The 16066-nt window shown below is 53.8% G+C and overlaps 2 protein-coding genes across 7 annotated transcripts in view; one reads left to right on the top strand and one right to left on the bottom strand.

Moving 5' to 3' along the window:
• Positions 1–6067: 6067 nt before the first annotated feature.
• TMEM191C (transmembrane protein 191C) lies at positions 6068–9065 on the top strand. Of its 3 annotated transcripts, none has more exons than XM_023197965.3 (10): positions 6068–6538; positions 6819–6942; positions 7077–7127; positions 7278–7355; positions 7700–7756; positions 7854–7937; positions 8040–8104; positions 8184–8256; positions 8403–8443; positions 8526–9065. In XM_023197965.3, the coding sequence occupies exons 1-10, from the start codon at positions 6243–6245 to the stop codon at positions 8728–8730; spliced, it is 1074 nt and encodes a 357-aa protein (XP_023053733.1). In that variant the 5' UTR covers positions 6068–6242; the 3' UTR covers positions 8731–9065. The 3 variants fall into 3 exon arrangements, with proteins under 3 accessions (XP_023053733.1, XP_023053732.1, XP_023053734.1); XM_023197966.2 differs by having other exon boundaries at positions 6077–6538; positions 7854–7913; XM_023197964.3 differs by having other exon boundaries at positions 6074–6538; positions 7083–7127; positions 7854–8104.
• A 3142-nt stretch (positions 9066–12207) lies between these two features.
• The window catches only part of PI4KA (phosphatidylinositol 4-kinase alpha), a 151996-nt gene continuing 148137 nt past the window's right edge, over positions 12208–16066 (bottom strand). The window contains exons 51-55 of one of the 4 annotated variants that reach the window (XM_023197967.3): positions 15816–15936; positions 15172–15331; positions 14428–14517; positions 13822–13905; positions 12208–12616 (exon numbers count right to left, since the gene is read on the bottom strand). In XM_023197967.3, the coding sequence (XP_023053735.1) occupies positions 12565–12616; positions 13822–13905; positions 14428–14517; positions 15172–15331; positions 15816–15936 (507 nt within the window). In that variant the 3' untranslated portion in view covers positions 12208–12564. Of the gene's footprint in view, positions 12617–13821; positions 13906–14427; positions 14518–15161; positions 15937–16066 lie in introns of those variants that run through there. The other 3 variants (XR_003307106.2, XR_002727871.3, XR_002727872.3) reach the window with 3 other exon arrangements.

The raw sequence follows: 16066 nt of genomic DNA, 5'->3' as shown, positions 1-16066 counted from the left end.
CACGCAACTGCACTACAGCCTGGGCAACAGAGTGAGACTCTGGAAAAAAAAAAAAAAAACATGGAGTAAACCTCATTTTCTATTTCTCACTGTCAACATTATTTTCAGGGCTTGCTGTTGATTTTAGGAGGTCCCAGCTTATTTTAAGTGGTCTACGGGACTCCTTTGTTTTCATCTGTCTCATTTCATTTTTTTTTCCCTGCCGCATTTCACTTCTCAATTCCCTAGGAATGAGTGAGGTGTTTAGGCTTCGCTCATGCAGCCTAAACTATCCACTTGGGATGAAACATGGGTGACAGAGTAAGAAAAGATCTTAGCAATCTTTAGAATCAATTGATTATTAATTAGAATACACAGGTACCAGGTGCGGTGGCACATGCCTGTAATTCCAGCATTTTGGGAGGCCAAGGTGGGTGGATCACTTGAGCCCAGGAGTTCGAGACCAGCCTGGTCAACATAATGAGACCTCATTTCTACAAAAAAAAAAAAAAAATCAGCCATACTGTAGTCCCAGCTACTGGGGGAGCTGAGTGGGAGGATTCCTTGAGCCCAGGATTTCAAGACCGCGGTGAGCTAGGTCAGCCTGGGTGACAGAGCAAGATCCCGTCTAACAAAAAATTAAAATTGAAAAATACGGGCTAGGTGCGGTGGCTCATGCCTGTAATCCCGGTACTTTGGGAGGCTGAGGCAGGTGGATCATTTGAAGTCAGAAGTTTGAGACCAGCCTGACCAACATAATGAAACCCTATCTCTACTGAAAATACAAAAATTAGCCAGAAGTGGTGGCGGGCATCTGTAGTCCCAACTACTTGGGAGGCTGAGGCAGGAGAATCGTTTGAACCACCACGCCCGGTCTAATTTTTTTGTTTGTTTGCTTTTTCAAGTAGAGACAGTGTTTCGCCATGTTGGCCAGGCTGATCTTGAACACCTGACCTCAAGTGATCCACCCGCCTCAGCCTCCCAAAGTGCTGGGATTATAGGCATGAGTCACCGCGCCCAATCTGAAGACATTTTTTAGTGGTTGATTGATTGAGTTGGGGTCTCACTGTTGCCCAGCCTGGAGTGTAGTGGCATTATAGCTCACTGCAGCCTTAAACTCCTGGGCCCAAAAGATCCTCCCAGCTCAGTCTTCTGAGTATCCAGGACTACAGGTACACACCGCCACACCCAACTCATTTTAAATTTTTTCTTTTTTTTTTTGAGATGGAGTCTTGCTCTGTCACCCAGGCTGGAGTGCAGTGGTGTGATCTCGGTTCATTGCAAGCTCCACCTCCTGGGTTCACGCCATTCTCCAACCCACCACCATGCCTGGCTAATTTTTTCTATTTTTAGTAGAGACCAGGTTTCACCATGTTAGCCAGGATGGTCTCGATCTCCTGACCGCGTGATCCACCCACCTCGGCCTCCCAAAGTGCTGGGATTACAGGTGTGAGCCACCACGCCTGGCCTAAATTTTTTTTGTAGAGACAGGGTCTTGCTATATTGCCCAAGCTGGTCTGGGACGCCTGGCTTTGAACAGTCCTGCTGTCTCAGCTTCCTAAAGCGCTTGGGATTACAGGCATGAGCCACTGCACCCTGCCTGAGTGAAGACCTTTGATGCCCAATCACAGTAAGCGTCCATTACCTCTGCCAGAGCAGCCAAAAGCTAGATGTCGGTTGACATCACATACAAGCAATGATCCAGATTCAGGGCCCCCGGCACACTGCTAATGGCACTGTTAATGGGCCATCTGGGGGAGCACTTGGTGCAAATGGTGACCAAGTATGGTCACCTCCATGACCTGCAATCCACTGTGGGGTAAGTGCCATGCTAAAGTTTCTTACATGTTCACAGAGACAAACTTATAAGAGCAAAGCATTGGCCGGGTGCGGTGGCTCAAGCCTATAATCCCAGCACTTTGGGAGGCTGAGATGGGCGGATCACGAGGTCAGGAGTTCGAGACCATCCTGGCTAACACGGTGAAACCCCGTCTCTACTAAAAAATACAAAAAGCAAGCCGGGTGAGGTGGCTGGCGCCTGTAGTCCCAGCTACTCGGGAGGCTGAGGCAGGAGAATGGCGTAAACCCGGGAGGTGGAGCTTGCAGTGAGCTGAGATCTGGCCACTGCACTCCAGCCTGGGCGACAGAGCGAGACTCCGTCTCAAACAACAACAACAACAACAACAACAAAGCATTAAGAAGTTTAAGAGGCCAATGCAGGAGGATCACTTGAATTTTGAGACCATCCTGTGCAACAAATGAGACTCTATCCCTATAAAAAAAAAAATAATTTTTTGTTTTGTGTTTTTGAGATGGAATCTCGCTCTGTCTCCCAGGCTGGAGTGCAATGGCGTGATCTCAGCTCACTGCAACCTCCGCCACCTCCTTGAATTCCTGACCTTGTTCAAGTGATTCTTCTGTCTCAGTCTCCCCAGTAGCTGGGATTACAGGCACCCGCCACCACACCCGGCTAATTTTTGTATTTTTAGTGGAGACGGGGTTTTGCCATGTTGGCCAGGCTGGTCTCAAACTCCTGACCTCAGGTGATCCACCCGCCTTGGCCTCCCAAAGTGCTGGGATTACAGGTGTGTGCCACCACAACTGGCCAATTTTTAAAAATTTTATTATTTTAGAAATGGGGTCTTACTATGTTTCTCAGGCTGGACTTGAACTCTGGACCTCAAGAGATCCTTCTGCTTTAACCTCCTGAGTCGCTAGGACTTAAGGCATGCACCACTGCACTCGGCAACATCTAATTTTATTTCTCCTCTTATCACGAGCCAGTTTTTTCAGCACAAGTTGTCATGTGGTCATGGGGGTGCCTACCGCAAATCCTCCTTGCCCCGTAGTTTAGTCTTGGTTCTGTTCCCATGTGCTGTAGGTTGCCTTAGGAACCAGCATAAGTCCTAGTTCTTGCCCATTAGAGGTGGGGGCTCCCAGCTCTCTAAAGAGACACACAAGATATAGCATACTGACTTGCTCTTTTAGGTTTCTCATGGTTACAAGGTGGCTAGAGCAGTTCCAGCCAGTAGGCAACAAAGACAATGTTGCTCCCATGTGTCCTTTTGCAGAAACTCAAACCTCTCAGAAGCCCACAGCCAACTTTCCCTAGTGTTTCAGAGGCAGAATTCTACAAGGGAAGTGAGACATCCATGGTTGGTTTAGACCAGTCTTGCTTTACACCTGGGGAGAGGATGGGCCTGGCTCCCCAGGAGAACAAATTTAGGGGCTTGTATCAGCAAGAAGGAAGAGAGAGAGAGAGAGCAGTTTTAAGAGGTTGCTAGGTGGCCAGGTGCGGTGGCTCCTGCCTGTAATGGGAGGCCGAGGCGCGTGGATGACTTGAGGTCAGGAGTTCAAGACCAGCCTGACCAAGGTGAAACCCCATCTGTACTAAAAATACAAAAGTTAGCTGGGCGTGGTGGCGGGTGCCTGTAATCCCAGCTACTCGGGAGGCTGAGACAGGAGAATCGCTTGAACCTGGGAGGTGGAGGTTGCAGTGAGTCAAGATCGTGCCACTGCTCTCCAGTCTGGGTGACTCAGCAAGACTGCATTAAAAATAGTAATAATAAGGTTGGTAGGCAACCAACTGTGTGCGCAGATTCTTTAAGCTTTCCTACTAGATGTTTTTTGAGACGGAGTTTTGCTCTGTTGCCCAGGCTGGAATGCGATGGCGCAATCTTGGCTCACTGCAACTTCCGCCTCCCCAGTTCAAGCGATTCTCCTGCCTCAGCCTCCAGAGTAGCTGGGATTACAGGCACTTGCCACCATGCCCAGGTAATCTTATATTTTTAGTAGAGATGGGGTTTCATCATGTTGGTCAGGCTGGTCTTGAATTCCTGACCTTGTGATCCACCCCCCTTGGCCTCCCAAAGTGCTGAGATTACAGGCATGAGCCACCGTGCCCAGCCTCTTCTATTACTTATTTTTATTTTTATTTTTTTGAGATGGAGGCTCACCCTGTTGCCCAGGCTGGAGTGCAGTGGTGCAATCTCAGCTCACTGCAACTTCCGCCTCCTGGTTTTATGTGATTCTCCCGCCTCCTCCCGAGTAGCTGGGATTACAGGCCACCACGCCCAGCTAATTTTTTGTATTTTTAGTAGAGATGGGGTTTCACCATGTTGGCCAGGCTGGTCTCGAACTCCAGACCTCAGGTGATCCACCCACCTTGGCCTCCCAAAGTGCTGGGATTACAGGCGTGAGCCACAGCGCTCGGCCTCTATTACTACTATTTTTTTGTTTTTGAGACAGAGCCTCGCTGTGTCACCAGGCTGGAGTGCAGTGGTGCAATCTCAGCTCACTGTAACCTCTGCCTCCCAAGTAGCTGGGACTACAGGCACGCACCACCATATTCGGCTAAATTTTTTTCTTTTGTATTTTAGTAGAGGTGGGGTTTCACCATGTAGGCCAGGATGGTCTTGATCTCTTGACCTCGTGATCCACCCGCCTCGCCTCCCAAAGTACTGGGATTACAGGCGTGAGCCACCATGCCCAGCCGTTTACTACTACTTCTTAAAGGGTGAGATGCGGGAAGATCGCTTGAGCCCTGAAGTTTGCGGCTGTAGTAAGCTTTTGATGGTGCCACTGCACTCCAACCAGGGTTACAAGAGGACCCTGATTCTAAAAAGAAAAAAAAAAGCATACACTATTAATACTTCCTCCTTACTATAATGTTTACTGTGACCTTTATCAGACTAGAGAGTCCTTTTATCTCTCCCAAAAGGGAGCTTTTAGAATTATCAATAGATGGTTGGGTGAGGTGGCTCAGGCCTGTAATCCCAGCACTATGGGAGGTGGGTGGATCACCTGAGGTCTGGAGTTCAAGACCAGCATGGCCAAGGTGGTGAAACCCTGTCTTGACTAAAAATACAAAAAAATTAGCCGGGCGTGGTGGTGAGTGCCTGTAATCCCAGCTACTCTGGAGGCTGGGGCAAAGAATTGCTTGAACCCGGTAGGCAGAGGTTGCAGTGAGCCGAGATTGTGTCACTGCACCCCAGCCTGGGTGACAGAGCGAGACTCCGTCTCAGAAAAAAAAAAAAAAAAATTATTGCTAGACGGTGACCGTCATCTTCATGTTTTCTGCATCTATTGAAGTGCACCATTGAGATCGTGGAGTTCTTCCCTGTTTGTCCAAATGGTGAACAACACTGATTTTCTGATGTTGAACAATCCCTGGAATAAACTCTGCTTGGTTTCCATGGATTTCTGTTTCCCTTTAGATTTTGTTAGTAATTTATTTTGGATTTTTGCATCCAAGTTCATAATTGTACTCGACAAATAAAGGCAGATTTTAAAAGGACAAGTTGGGAGGCTAAGGCGGAAGATTGAGAGGCCTGGGAGATTGAGGCTGCAGTGAGCCTTGATTGTGCCACTGTACTCCAGCCTGGTGACAGCAAGACCCTGTCTCTAAAATAATAATAAATAAAATGACGAGTTTACTTACAGTCTCACCAAGCAATGAAAGAGCTTATCTTCCCCCTGTTTCCTTTGCGGATCTTGCTCATGTATTTTATCTTAGTTACTTTAGCATAAATGCTAAATCAAATTCTTTTTCACTAGACATCATCATAGCTCTAGGCATGCCACATAATAAATACCGAAACATATTAATCATTAAAATTGTTTCCTTTTTTTGTGGCTACTGTAACCACTTCAGCGAACCATTTAATCTATAGTGGGTTTAAATTATTTTTTCTCTGCTGGGGGTGGTGGCTCACGCCTGTAGCCCTTTGGGAGGCCGAGGCGGGTGGATCAGGAGGTCAGGAGATCGAGATCATCCTGGCTAACACAGTGAAACCCCCTCTCTACTAAAAGTACAACAACAACAACAACAAAAAAAACCGGGCATGGTGGCCTGTAGTCCCAGCTATTCGGGAGGCTGAGGCAGGAGAATGGCGTGAATCCGGGAGGCAGAGCTTGCAGTGAGCAGAGATCGCGCCACTGCACTCCAGCCTGGGAGACACAGCGAGACTCTGTCTCAAAAAAAGAAAAAATATTTTTTCTCCTTCCTGGGATAAATTCCCCAGGAGAGGGATAATTGGGTCAAAAGATATGAACATATTTATGGGTTCTTTTCTACAAGAGATCGATTAGTTTCCGAGTGCCATCTGCAATGTGGGGGAACCAATCTTCAACTTGCCTGCATTTGGTCTTAGTATTTTATTAATCTTTTATTGATCCAGTTACGGCTCTTTGACACAATTTTTATCAGTGATGGACTAAGTGTGATCCGGCCTGACCTATCTCCCGCCAGTGTGAGAAGAGGCATGTGTCAGGTTGCGCTCGGGCTCCCCCTGCCGCCCGTTGTGATCCAGCCCGCTAGGCGCTCCCTGCCGCCCATTGTGACGCCCGCCAGTCGCAGGCTGGGTCCCCTAGGCGGGCGGCGTTTAGGTACGGTCTCCACAGCCATGGCCGCGACGCAGGAGCTGCTGCTGCAGTTGCAGAAGGATAACCGAGATGGTCGCCAGCGGAAGCAGGAGCTAGAGAAGCTGATGCGCGGGCTCGAGGCAGAGAGCGAGAGCCTCAACCGGCGCCTGCAGGACCTGAGCAAGCGGGAGCGAAGGTGCGCGGGGAACGCCGCTCTACCTGGCGGGCGCGCGAGGGTCCGTCCCGCAGGCAGCGCCGCGAGGGGCTTCGCAGAGTACCAGGCCGATCCGCCCGGGCCCGCACTTCTGCTCTAGGCCCTTGGGTAACGGGCGATCCACCCAGCGGACCTAGGTGGGGGACTCGGTCAGGACTTCCCCGTCCCCAATCATGAGACTGTGGCTGGTCCTTCCCAGTGACTGAGGGATCCTGAGCGACCCAGTCAGCCTTGTAGCGCCAACCTCTGTTTCCCTCTGCAGCCTGCTGCGGAGGCGAAGCCAGGCAGCACAGCCTCTGCAAGGGGAGGCGCGCGAGGAGGCGCGGGAGCGCGCGGAGCGGGTGCGCAGAAGGCTGGAGGAGGCGGAGCGCCACAAGGAGGACTTGGTGAGGAAGAGTCCTGGAATGGGGCTGGATCCACGGTGGAGTGGGGCAGGGCGGGCGGAAGGGGGCGGGATCCGGGGGTGGGGTGAGGCAGGACCGGCGGAGAGGCCGGCACCGCCCCAGGACTGTGTCCGCAGGAGCAGTATAACAGGCAGCTGCAGGAGCAGTGGGAGGAGCTGTCGAGTCAGGTATGTGCCGGAGATGGGAGGGCCTGTCTCTTGGTTCCTCTCGGAAGTCCTGCCCTGGTCCCCGCCCTTGTTGCCTCTCCGTCCCTGTCACCCTTGACACCCGTTCCTCCAGAAGTCGGTAAACCCCGCCCTTACAAGCCCCGCCCCTAGCTCTTCTACTACGGAGGGGAACAGCAGAGCCAGAAGAGCGCGGAGCAGCAACTCGCAGCCCAGTTGGTGACGCTGCAGGTGCTTGAGCGGGACCCGGAGGTCTCTAGTAGAGGCGGAGCAGCAGCATGAGCGGGGCCATGACCACCTGTGGTGTAGCTTACGGCAGGCCCTGGCGGCGTGGACTGGGCGGGGATGTGGGCGGAGCATAACCGCATGGGGGCGGGGCCCTGAGGGCTAGAATGGGGCGGAGCGCGGAGGGGCCGGGGCCATGACTAACTGGGGCATTGCTTACGACGGGTCTTGAGGACGTGGGCAGGGTCATGGTCGCCTGGGGGTGGGCGCTGAGGGCCACGGGCGGGGCCCGGAGGGGCAGCGGGATGTCGGCCTGCGGACCTCCTGACGTTCCCTGGGTCCTTCTCAAGAATGAACTGGAGCTGGCGGAGACCAAGTGCGCCTTGCAGGAGGAGAAACTGCAGCAGGTGAGGGCAGAAGTGGGTTCTGTTGGAGGGTCGGCTTTCGAGTGTGGGTGGGGAAGGGCGTGTCTCCCCGGAGTCTAACCCAGGTGTCCACACCCAGGGCGCGCTGCAGACAGCTGAGGCCTGGGCCATATTCCAGGAGCAGACCGTAGTCCTGCAGGTGCGGCCCCACTCGGACGCCAAGGTGCCTCCCGCCTCTCCTCCCCCAGACCTGGGGCGGCAGGTCTCCCAAGCCGCCGCCAGGACGCCTCCCCGAGGCCTCAGTCCGCACTCTCACCCGCTCCAGGAGGTGCAGGTGAAGGTGATGGAGGCTGCGGAGGAGCTGGACGCCTGGCAGAGTGGCCGGGAACCGTAAGGGAGTTGGGCCTGCGGGTGTGGCGGGGCACTGTGGGGCCGGGCCAGGCTCCCACCTGCATGCCTGTCCCCGCAGGTGTGACGGACAGCTTCGCGGAGTGCAGTACAGCACCGAGTCGCTCATGGAGGAGATGGCCAGGGCGGACCGAGTGAGCGCCTGCACGGGTCCGGGCGGGGCGGGCTGGAGCGGGACACCCCTCCCCATCCCGGCGCCAGGCCGCCTCCCCCTCCTCCTGGAAACCCGGCCGGCGCCGCGGGCGCAGAGGTAGCTGGATGAGGCCCCCTCTCTCCGCAGGAGATGCGGCTGTTCGGCGGCCGGTGCGCGCTGGCCTTCAGGTGAGCAGGGCGGTGGGCGCGGCCGCTGTCCCCCAGGTGCCCGCCCAAGTCGCCGCCCACCTGCCTGCCTTTCGCCCCGCAGGCGGTGCGTGCTGGGCGCGCTGCAGGTGCTGCTGACGCTGCCGCTCCTCTTTCTCGGGCTGTCGCTGCTCTGGACGGTGCTGTTGGACCCCGGCACCATCTCCGCGTGGCTCCGGAGCCTCACCTCGGAGACGACGCTGCGCCGCCTGCGCTACACACTGTCCCCGCTGCTGGAGCTGCGCGCTAACGGGCTGCTGCCCACCTAAGTACAGCGTCCCGCGCCTGGCTCCAGGTGGACTCCAGGGCACCTGGCTTTATTTCTGGTGCACTCCTCTCCTGAGAGTGTAGACCAAGGTCGCCTAATAAACTCCTCAAGGGATGAAGCTCGTGGGTTCGTCATCTGTCTCCCATGTCCTGTAGGAGCTTGGATTTTTAGCCTCCAAAGATTCCTTCCTTTCTTACAGCTCATGGATTTAGATCCACTCCTCAGTATTATAAACACCATTTTTAGTTTTTCAGGATATATAATTTGCCATATTGCCAGAAACTTGTACATAGCATTTGACACTTTTTTGCCAATTTGACAAGCTGCATTTAAGTATTGTGATTTGAAATTATTTCTACTATATTTGAATTTATTTCTACCATTTGTAACATGTTGATCCTGGTTTTTCAATGCTCCCCTTTCCTTCTGTTTATTTGGGAAGTCACGCTCTGTATTCTGGTATTCTTACTACTTGAGCTCAGCTCATCGCTGTCATCTTCCCCTAAACTGCCTTAAAGCATCTTAATGCTGGTGTTTTCCCTTTGATCACATGTGCTACTTTTTTTTTTTTTTCTTTTGAGACAAGAGTCTCGCTCTGTCGCCTAGGCTGGAGTGCAGTGGCACCATCTCGGCTCACTGCAAGCTCTGCTTCCTGGGTTCACACCATTCTCCTGCCTCAGCCTCCCAAGTAGCTGGGATTACAGGCGCCCGCCACCTCACCCAGCTAATTTTTTCTATTTTTAGTAAAGACGGAGTTTCACTGTGTTAGCCAGGATGGTCTCGATCTCCTGACCTCGTGATCCACCCACCTCGGCCTCCACAAAGTGCTGGAATTACAGGCATGAGCCACCGTGCCTGGCCAACATTTTTTCCAGATACCTTACTGTTATTGATTCCTAATTTCCACGGTGGCCAGATAACACACTTTGCGTAATTTTAATTCTATCTTATTTACTGAGACTTGTTTTGTGGCCCAGCACAAAGCTTGTAATGAACATTGAGAAGAAAGTACTGTTGCTGTTGACAGTGATTTTTTTTTTTTTGAGATGGAGTCTTGCTCTGTCGCCAGGCTGGAGTACAGTGGTGTGCAATCTCAGCTCACTCCAACCTCCGCCTCTTGGGTTCAAGTGATTCTCCTGCCTCAGCCTCCCAAGTAGCTGGGACTACAGGTGCATGCTGCCATGCTCAGCTAATTTTTGCATTTTTTACCATGTTGGCCAGGATGGTCTCAACCTCTTGACCTCATGATCCGCCCAGCTTGGCCTCCCACAGTGTTGGGATTATAGGCGTTAGCCACCGCGCCAGGCTGACAGAGTGTTTTACAAATACCCAGCAGGTCCAGGTGGGTGACAGGCTTGTTCAGGGCTCCTGTGTTTACTTCCTTGTTGGTAGCTCGTCAATTGCTTATTGTGAAATGCTCCATAAACACCCATACACATGATGATTATGGATGGCCAGTCTTTTTTCCATAGATCTATGTCTTCATATGTAAAGTGCTTTGGTTATAATCAGCACATAACTGGGTCTCAATTCTTCATGTTTATAATCATCTCTTGACTTTTAAATTGGGGTGGTAAGTCTATTATGTTCTCCTTTCCTGCCTTCTTTTGGATTAATATCTTTTTTTTTTTTTGAGACGGAGTCTTGCTCTGTCGCCCAGGCTGGAGTGCAGTGGCCGGATCTCAGCTCACTGCAAGCTCCACCTCCCGGGTTCACACCATTCTCCCGCCTCAGCCTCCTGAGTAGCTGGGACTACAGGCGCCCGCCACCTTGCCCGGCTAGTTTTTTTGTATTTTTTAGTAGAGACGGGGTTTCACCGTGTTAGCCAGGATGGTCTCGATCTCCTGACCTTGTGATCCACCCGTCTTGGCCTCCCAAAGTGCTGGGATTACAGGCTTGAGCCACCGCGCCCGGCCTGGATTAATATCTTTTAAAAGTCCTTTTAACTTATACATTGACTTATATTTTTTATTGAGATAGTCCCATTCTGTCACCCAGGCTGGAGTGCAATGGCGTGATCTTGGCTCACTGCAACCTTCACCTCCCGGGCTCAAGAGATCCTCCCTCCTCAGCTTCCTTAGTAGCTGGGACCTGGGACTACAGGCCTGTGCCACCATGCCAGGATAACTGTTGTATTTTTTGTAGAGATGGGGTCTTGCCATGTTGCTCAGGCTGGTCTCAAACTGCTGGATTCCAGCAGTCCACTCAACCTCAGCCTCCCAAAGTGCTGGGATTACACATATGAGGCACTGTGCCCAGCCTATATTTTTATTTGTACAGCTTGGGACTCAACTGTGCTTACTAAAGCTGAATATTTGTGTTTTTCAACTCTGGAAATCCCATTAGAAGTTGACTGGAGCCGGGCATGGTGGCTCCAATCCCAGCACTTTGGGAGGCCGAGTCGGGCAGATCACCTGAAGCCAGTTCAAGATCAGCCTGGCTAACATGACGAAACCCCTTCTCCACTAAAAGTATAAAAATTAGCTGGGTGTGGTGGCGTGCAGCTGAAATCCCAGCTACTTAGGAGGCTGAGGTAGGAGAATTGCTTGAACCTGGGAGACAGATTGCAGTGAGCAGAGATCACACCATGCACTCCAGCCTGGGCGACAGTGAGACGTCTTAAAAAGATGTCTTAAAAAAAAAAAAAAAAAGTTGAGTGGAGCTTTTCATTCAACTCTTTTTTTTTTTTTTGAACCTGTTACCCAGGCTGGAGTGCAGTGGTACGATCACAGCTCACTGGAGTCTTGCTCTTGGGCTCAAGTGATTTTACCCTCCTGAGAAGCTGGGACTACAGGCATTCACCACCACGTAGCTAATTTAAATTTTTTTTTTTTGTAGATACAGGGTCTTGCCATGTTGCTGATGCTGGTCTTGAACTCCTGGGCTCAAGCAATCCTCCCGCTTTGGCCTGTCGAAATGCTGGGATTAGGAGCCACCCCACTTGGCTTTCCTTTCCTTTCCTTCACACTCCATTTTTGGTCATTTCACTGTTCTGATCACTGATTTTCTCTCTTACCTGCTGTTGAGCTGATCTTTTGGAGTTTCTCATTTGTTTCAGGTCTTTAGAAAGACCTATCTGCTTCAGATGTAGGGCCTTGGTAGGTGGGAGTAGATGCTTGCTGGGTCTAGTCACACAAAGATTTTGGAGTTCCAGAGCACAGCACTTGAAAATAAGTAAGAGGGAAAGACTAGAGCAGTGGGAGGGTGATGCGGAGAGCCACAGACAGGCCCCCATGGCAGCCCTGAGGGAGACAGCTTTGGAGCCGGCAGAGAGCACTCAGGAAAAACACAGCGTGCGCTTTGGTGCACCTACGCCGTGGTGAGATTGTGGGACTCTCATGCTTGTTAAGCCACAACCTGTGCTCCTGGGCCCCAGCCTATGAGTGCAGGCAACCCTGGGCCCCCCTCTCTAGGGGCATATCCAGGAACTGCCCCTTGGCTGAAGGTGGACTTAGGACTTGACACAAAACCTCACAGATTCCAACACAGCACTATTTTGGGTTTTTATTTTGTTGATGTTGGTTAAATCTTATATCTTTTTTTTATACACAATACTTCATGTACCTATGAAATAAGACAGGTAGGGAATATGTCCAGTGCAAACAGAGGACTCACACCTGTGCATAGACAGCACCATCCAATGATTGTCACTGCAGTCCATGGCGTTACCAAGGCTGCGCCACCCACGTGCTGCCCCAGGAGGCGCTACCAGGCTCTTCCGGCCACAGGTCTGTCCTCTACTGCATGTGGCGGCGGGGCGGGGAGGTCACAGGGCTCCATGATTGTGGGGCAGCTTCAAGGGCACATAGGGTGGAAGGCCTTGGAGGTCCCCTCCTCAGTAGGGGATGTCATTCTGATAGTACTGGATCATGTCGTAGGTCCGGCTCCTGAAAGGCCAAGGAAGAGTGAAGGGAGATGTGAGGAGCCAGCAGGGTCTGGGGTCCCTCCCCAGCAGGGAGCCCTTGCTGTCCAATCAGCCCCTCATGGCTGCCCAGCACCTGAAGGCACAAATGTCTCAGGTGTGCCCTCCCCCACCCAGTGACCACATCTCCTGCTCCAACCCGGGGGCCTCCAAGGCCACCTCGTGCTCCTCAGCCAAACCGCTTCCATCTGTGGGAGCCACTGCTCTGCCACATGGGCCTCGGGCCCCTTGGCTCGTCCTGGCCAGATGCCCCCAAGGGGTCTGTATGCTCTCCTCGCACCTCTGGAGAGCCCCTTCTCGCCCTGCCCCAGCCCCTCTTGAAGTCCTGGCCGCCTGGTTTCTCTGCTTCCTCTCAGCAAGAGCTCCTTCCCCGCCGTCTCCACACTGCCCTTGTTAGGGCGCTGGACCCGGGCGCCACCTGGAGGCAGGTCTCAGCTTCCTCTCACACTCCTCCGGCAGGCAGTTCCCCACGCAGATGGCCACGCCTGGGCCCCTCCTTCTAGTCTGGATGTGGCCTGTCCCATGGCACAGCTTTGGGCCCCGACATGCTCCTCAGGGCCTTACTAACCCCACATGTGTAAGTGCTGCCCCCTTCGGGGATGGCTCACCTGCTGGGATCGCCATCCTCCCTTTGTTCAGGCTGGACCCCTCAAAGCCGCCTCTGATTCTCACAGCGGAGAGCCTGTCAGCCCGGTGCTCCGCCTTTGGACCCTGAGCCAGCCCTCTCCAGGGCCCTCTGCACCCATCTCCTCCCACCACAGTAGTGACCAGCAGCCCGGCTTGCACCTCCAGTCACTGCCCATAAAGCAGCCTGAGGCAGGCACAGGGAAGGAGTGGGGTCTGACTCCTCAGCCCTCCTGGGAGGAGGGAGGCCTGACACCACATTCAGTTCTTCTACTCCTGGCCTTGTACTTCCACTGCTCCCTTGGCCTCACAAGCCCTGGCCAGGTGGGCCCAGCCTCTGGCCTCTGCCAAGTGTTCCTCTCAGAACACCACAGCCCCCTAAACCAGTGCCCCACTGCTCCTCAAGAGCTCCTGTCAAGGCTTGGGTCTTCACGAGAGGGGTGGCTTGGGGACAGCAGAATCCTCATCTCCTGGTGCAGGAAACGCCCTGCAGGTGCCCAGTGGCCACTGAGGCAGGAGGTGAAGGCAGGAGGGCGGGGGACTCACCTGTTGCTGAGGAAGCAGCTCTGGATGACCTTCATGATGAAATTTGCAGCCTCGCGCTCGGTCATGTTGGGGCTAAACCTGTGCCTGGGGGAGAGGCTGGGTCAGGGCTGCCATGGGTAGGGCCGTGCTGGCTCCCTGGCCCAGAGGGTCTTCCATGGGGAGGGACTTCAGCTGAGAGTCATGCCCTGGAAATGTACCTCTGGGGCCCACATGTTGGAAGATGGGGTGCTGTGAAGGCCACGCCTGGCTTACTGTGGGCCCTGTCCCCTTCCCAGCATAATCTGACTGCTCCCATGGCATTAGGGGACTAAGCATTGGGGAGCTAAGCTACTGCAGCCCTAGACCTTAGGGTCACGGTGGGGTGGGCGTATCATCCGTGACATAATAGAGGCCCCTGGGTGGGTCCTTGGTGTGGCTGGCACAAGCAGGGGCCTCTCACAGGCGTGGTCTAGGGACAGAGCGTCACCCAGGAACCCTGTCTGCTCTGAGGTTCCAAGGAGATGACAACCACACTGACAATTACACAAAAGGTTCCTATCTTGGATGGAGCCTCAGCTAATGGACAACTTTCCCCCAGATGGCCTGCGTGTCCACCAAGGAACCTACTTCAAGAGCTTGATTGTCTGGCCGCGAAAACAGGGCAGGCCCGTGTCCAACATGAGAGTGACCAGGGAGACGACCGCGTCCATGTAGGGCCTAGGGAGAGACAGGAGGGAGCGGTGGGCTGAGGCCAGCCTAGGTGGTGGCCCTGCCTGTAGTCCTGCGGCCTGGCTGATGCCAACAGCCTCAGGTGTGGGCTCCTGCCACCCACCTCCCCTGCCACATCTTCTCCATCTGCGAGGCAACTTTCAATCTGCTGCACTTGGTAACCTGTACCGCCCAGGCAAGGACTACCCACGTGCACTCTGGACAGGCTGAGTGTCCTGCCCTGTCCCCCACATCAGGCTGCCGGCCATGGCTTCTGCACCTGGGTGGGACGCAGATACTCTGACCTGACTTTCCCTGCAGGGCAATGCGGACAAACCCAGGTTGGACTGTGGCCTTGGCCAAATGACCTTTATATGAAACTGGGACGAAGCTCATCTCTGGCATGTAGCCTGTGAGGTGGCAGGTGCTCAGGCTTTGGTGACAGAGTAGATGGGATGCCCAGAAAGGGGGAGCCCATGGCTGAAGGCGTGGGCAGGATCCTGGGGAAGGTGGCTGGAATGAGATGCCCAGAGCAAGAATTTACTGGCACAGGTGGCTGCTAGCAACTACCTCACTCTCTGGAACCTGATTCCCTTCTAAAGGGGACCTCAGAACGTTCCACACACCCCCTCTGCCTCCACCCTGGCCCTCACCCAGGCTCACCGCACAGCCAGATAGCCGCGGACACACATCTCCATGAACCACTTGAAGGGCGTGGCCTCCATCTTGCCTCCCATGATCATCACCATCTCATCCGTCAGCTTAATGTCAGGTTCCCAGCCAAGATTGCCACCAGGCGAGCTTTCAAACATGAAGCCAAAGTCTGCAAAACCCCAAAGAGCTGCCTGTGACTGGGCTAGGAGCCAGGGCGGGCAGGGACAAGTGGTCTGTTTTGAGGAGAAAAGGACTGCAACAGCAGCATCCCCTCCACCCCCAACAGGCAGGTTGTGTTTTCTTGGGGACGGTGATGGGGTGGGTGGTGGAGCAGCAGGCAGAAGAAGAGAAGGGAGAAAGTGGAGGCAGGAGTGAGCCAGGCTGGGGCACTGAAATTGGGTAAGCCCCACTCTGCCTAGCTCCAGCTTCTGACTCAGAGCAATGGCTGCTCTCGCCCCAGCTCCTTGGAGCCGGGGCCAGGCACCCTCCACAGCAGAACAGCTTGGTGGCTGACAGTTCAGACCTCAGAACTGGACCCTGACACTCCTGGCAGGGTGGTCCTGGGCATGCTTCCCTCTGTGGGGTGGGGATCCCTAGCCTCTCCTGGGTACCAGGGGTGAAGGGAGAGGAGGGTGGCACTGTGGCTGGCTGACCAATGTGGATGATATGGCCCTTCTTGTCCAGCATAATGTTGCCGTTGTGTCTGTCCTTGATCTGCAGCAGGAACAGCAGGAGGCTGTAGGCGGCCATGCTTCGGATGAAGTTGTAGCGGGCCTGTGCAGAGAGCGCCCTGGGCTCACAGAGGCCCTGGGGCCTGTGGGCACTCTCCCTGGTCCCACACCCAGGATCCCTGGGCCTGTGGGCACTCTCCCTGGCTCTGTGACCCCACTGTGGAGGCAGAGCC

Source organism: Piliocolobus tephrosceles, chromosome 19, assembly GCF_002776525.5.
Source record: "Piliocolobus tephrosceles isolate RC106 chromosome 19, ASM277652v3, whole genome shotgun sequence".
NCBI classification, from domain to species: Eukaryota; Metazoa; Chordata; class Mammalia; order Primates; family Cercopithecidae; genus Piliocolobus; species Piliocolobus tephrosceles.
Note: the sequence above shows the minus strand (reverse complement) of the source record. Positions and strands in the feature narration are given on the sequence as shown.

Excerpts from the sequence above, each read along its gene's own strand:
- TMEM191C (XM_023197964.3), top strand. The coding sequence starts at position 6,243 with ATGTGTCAGGTTGCGCTCGGGCTCCCCCTGCCGCCCGTTGTGATCCAG. Across the intron at positions 8,257-8,402 it reads AGATGGCCAGGGCGGACCGA|GAGATGCGGCTGTTCGGCGG; the intron begins GTGAGCGCCTGC and ends CTCTCTCCGCAG. Across the intron at positions 8,444-8,525 it reads CGGTGCGCGCTGGCCTTCAG|GCGGTGCGTGCTGGGCGCGC; the intron begins GTGAGCAGGGCG and ends TTCGCCCCGCAG.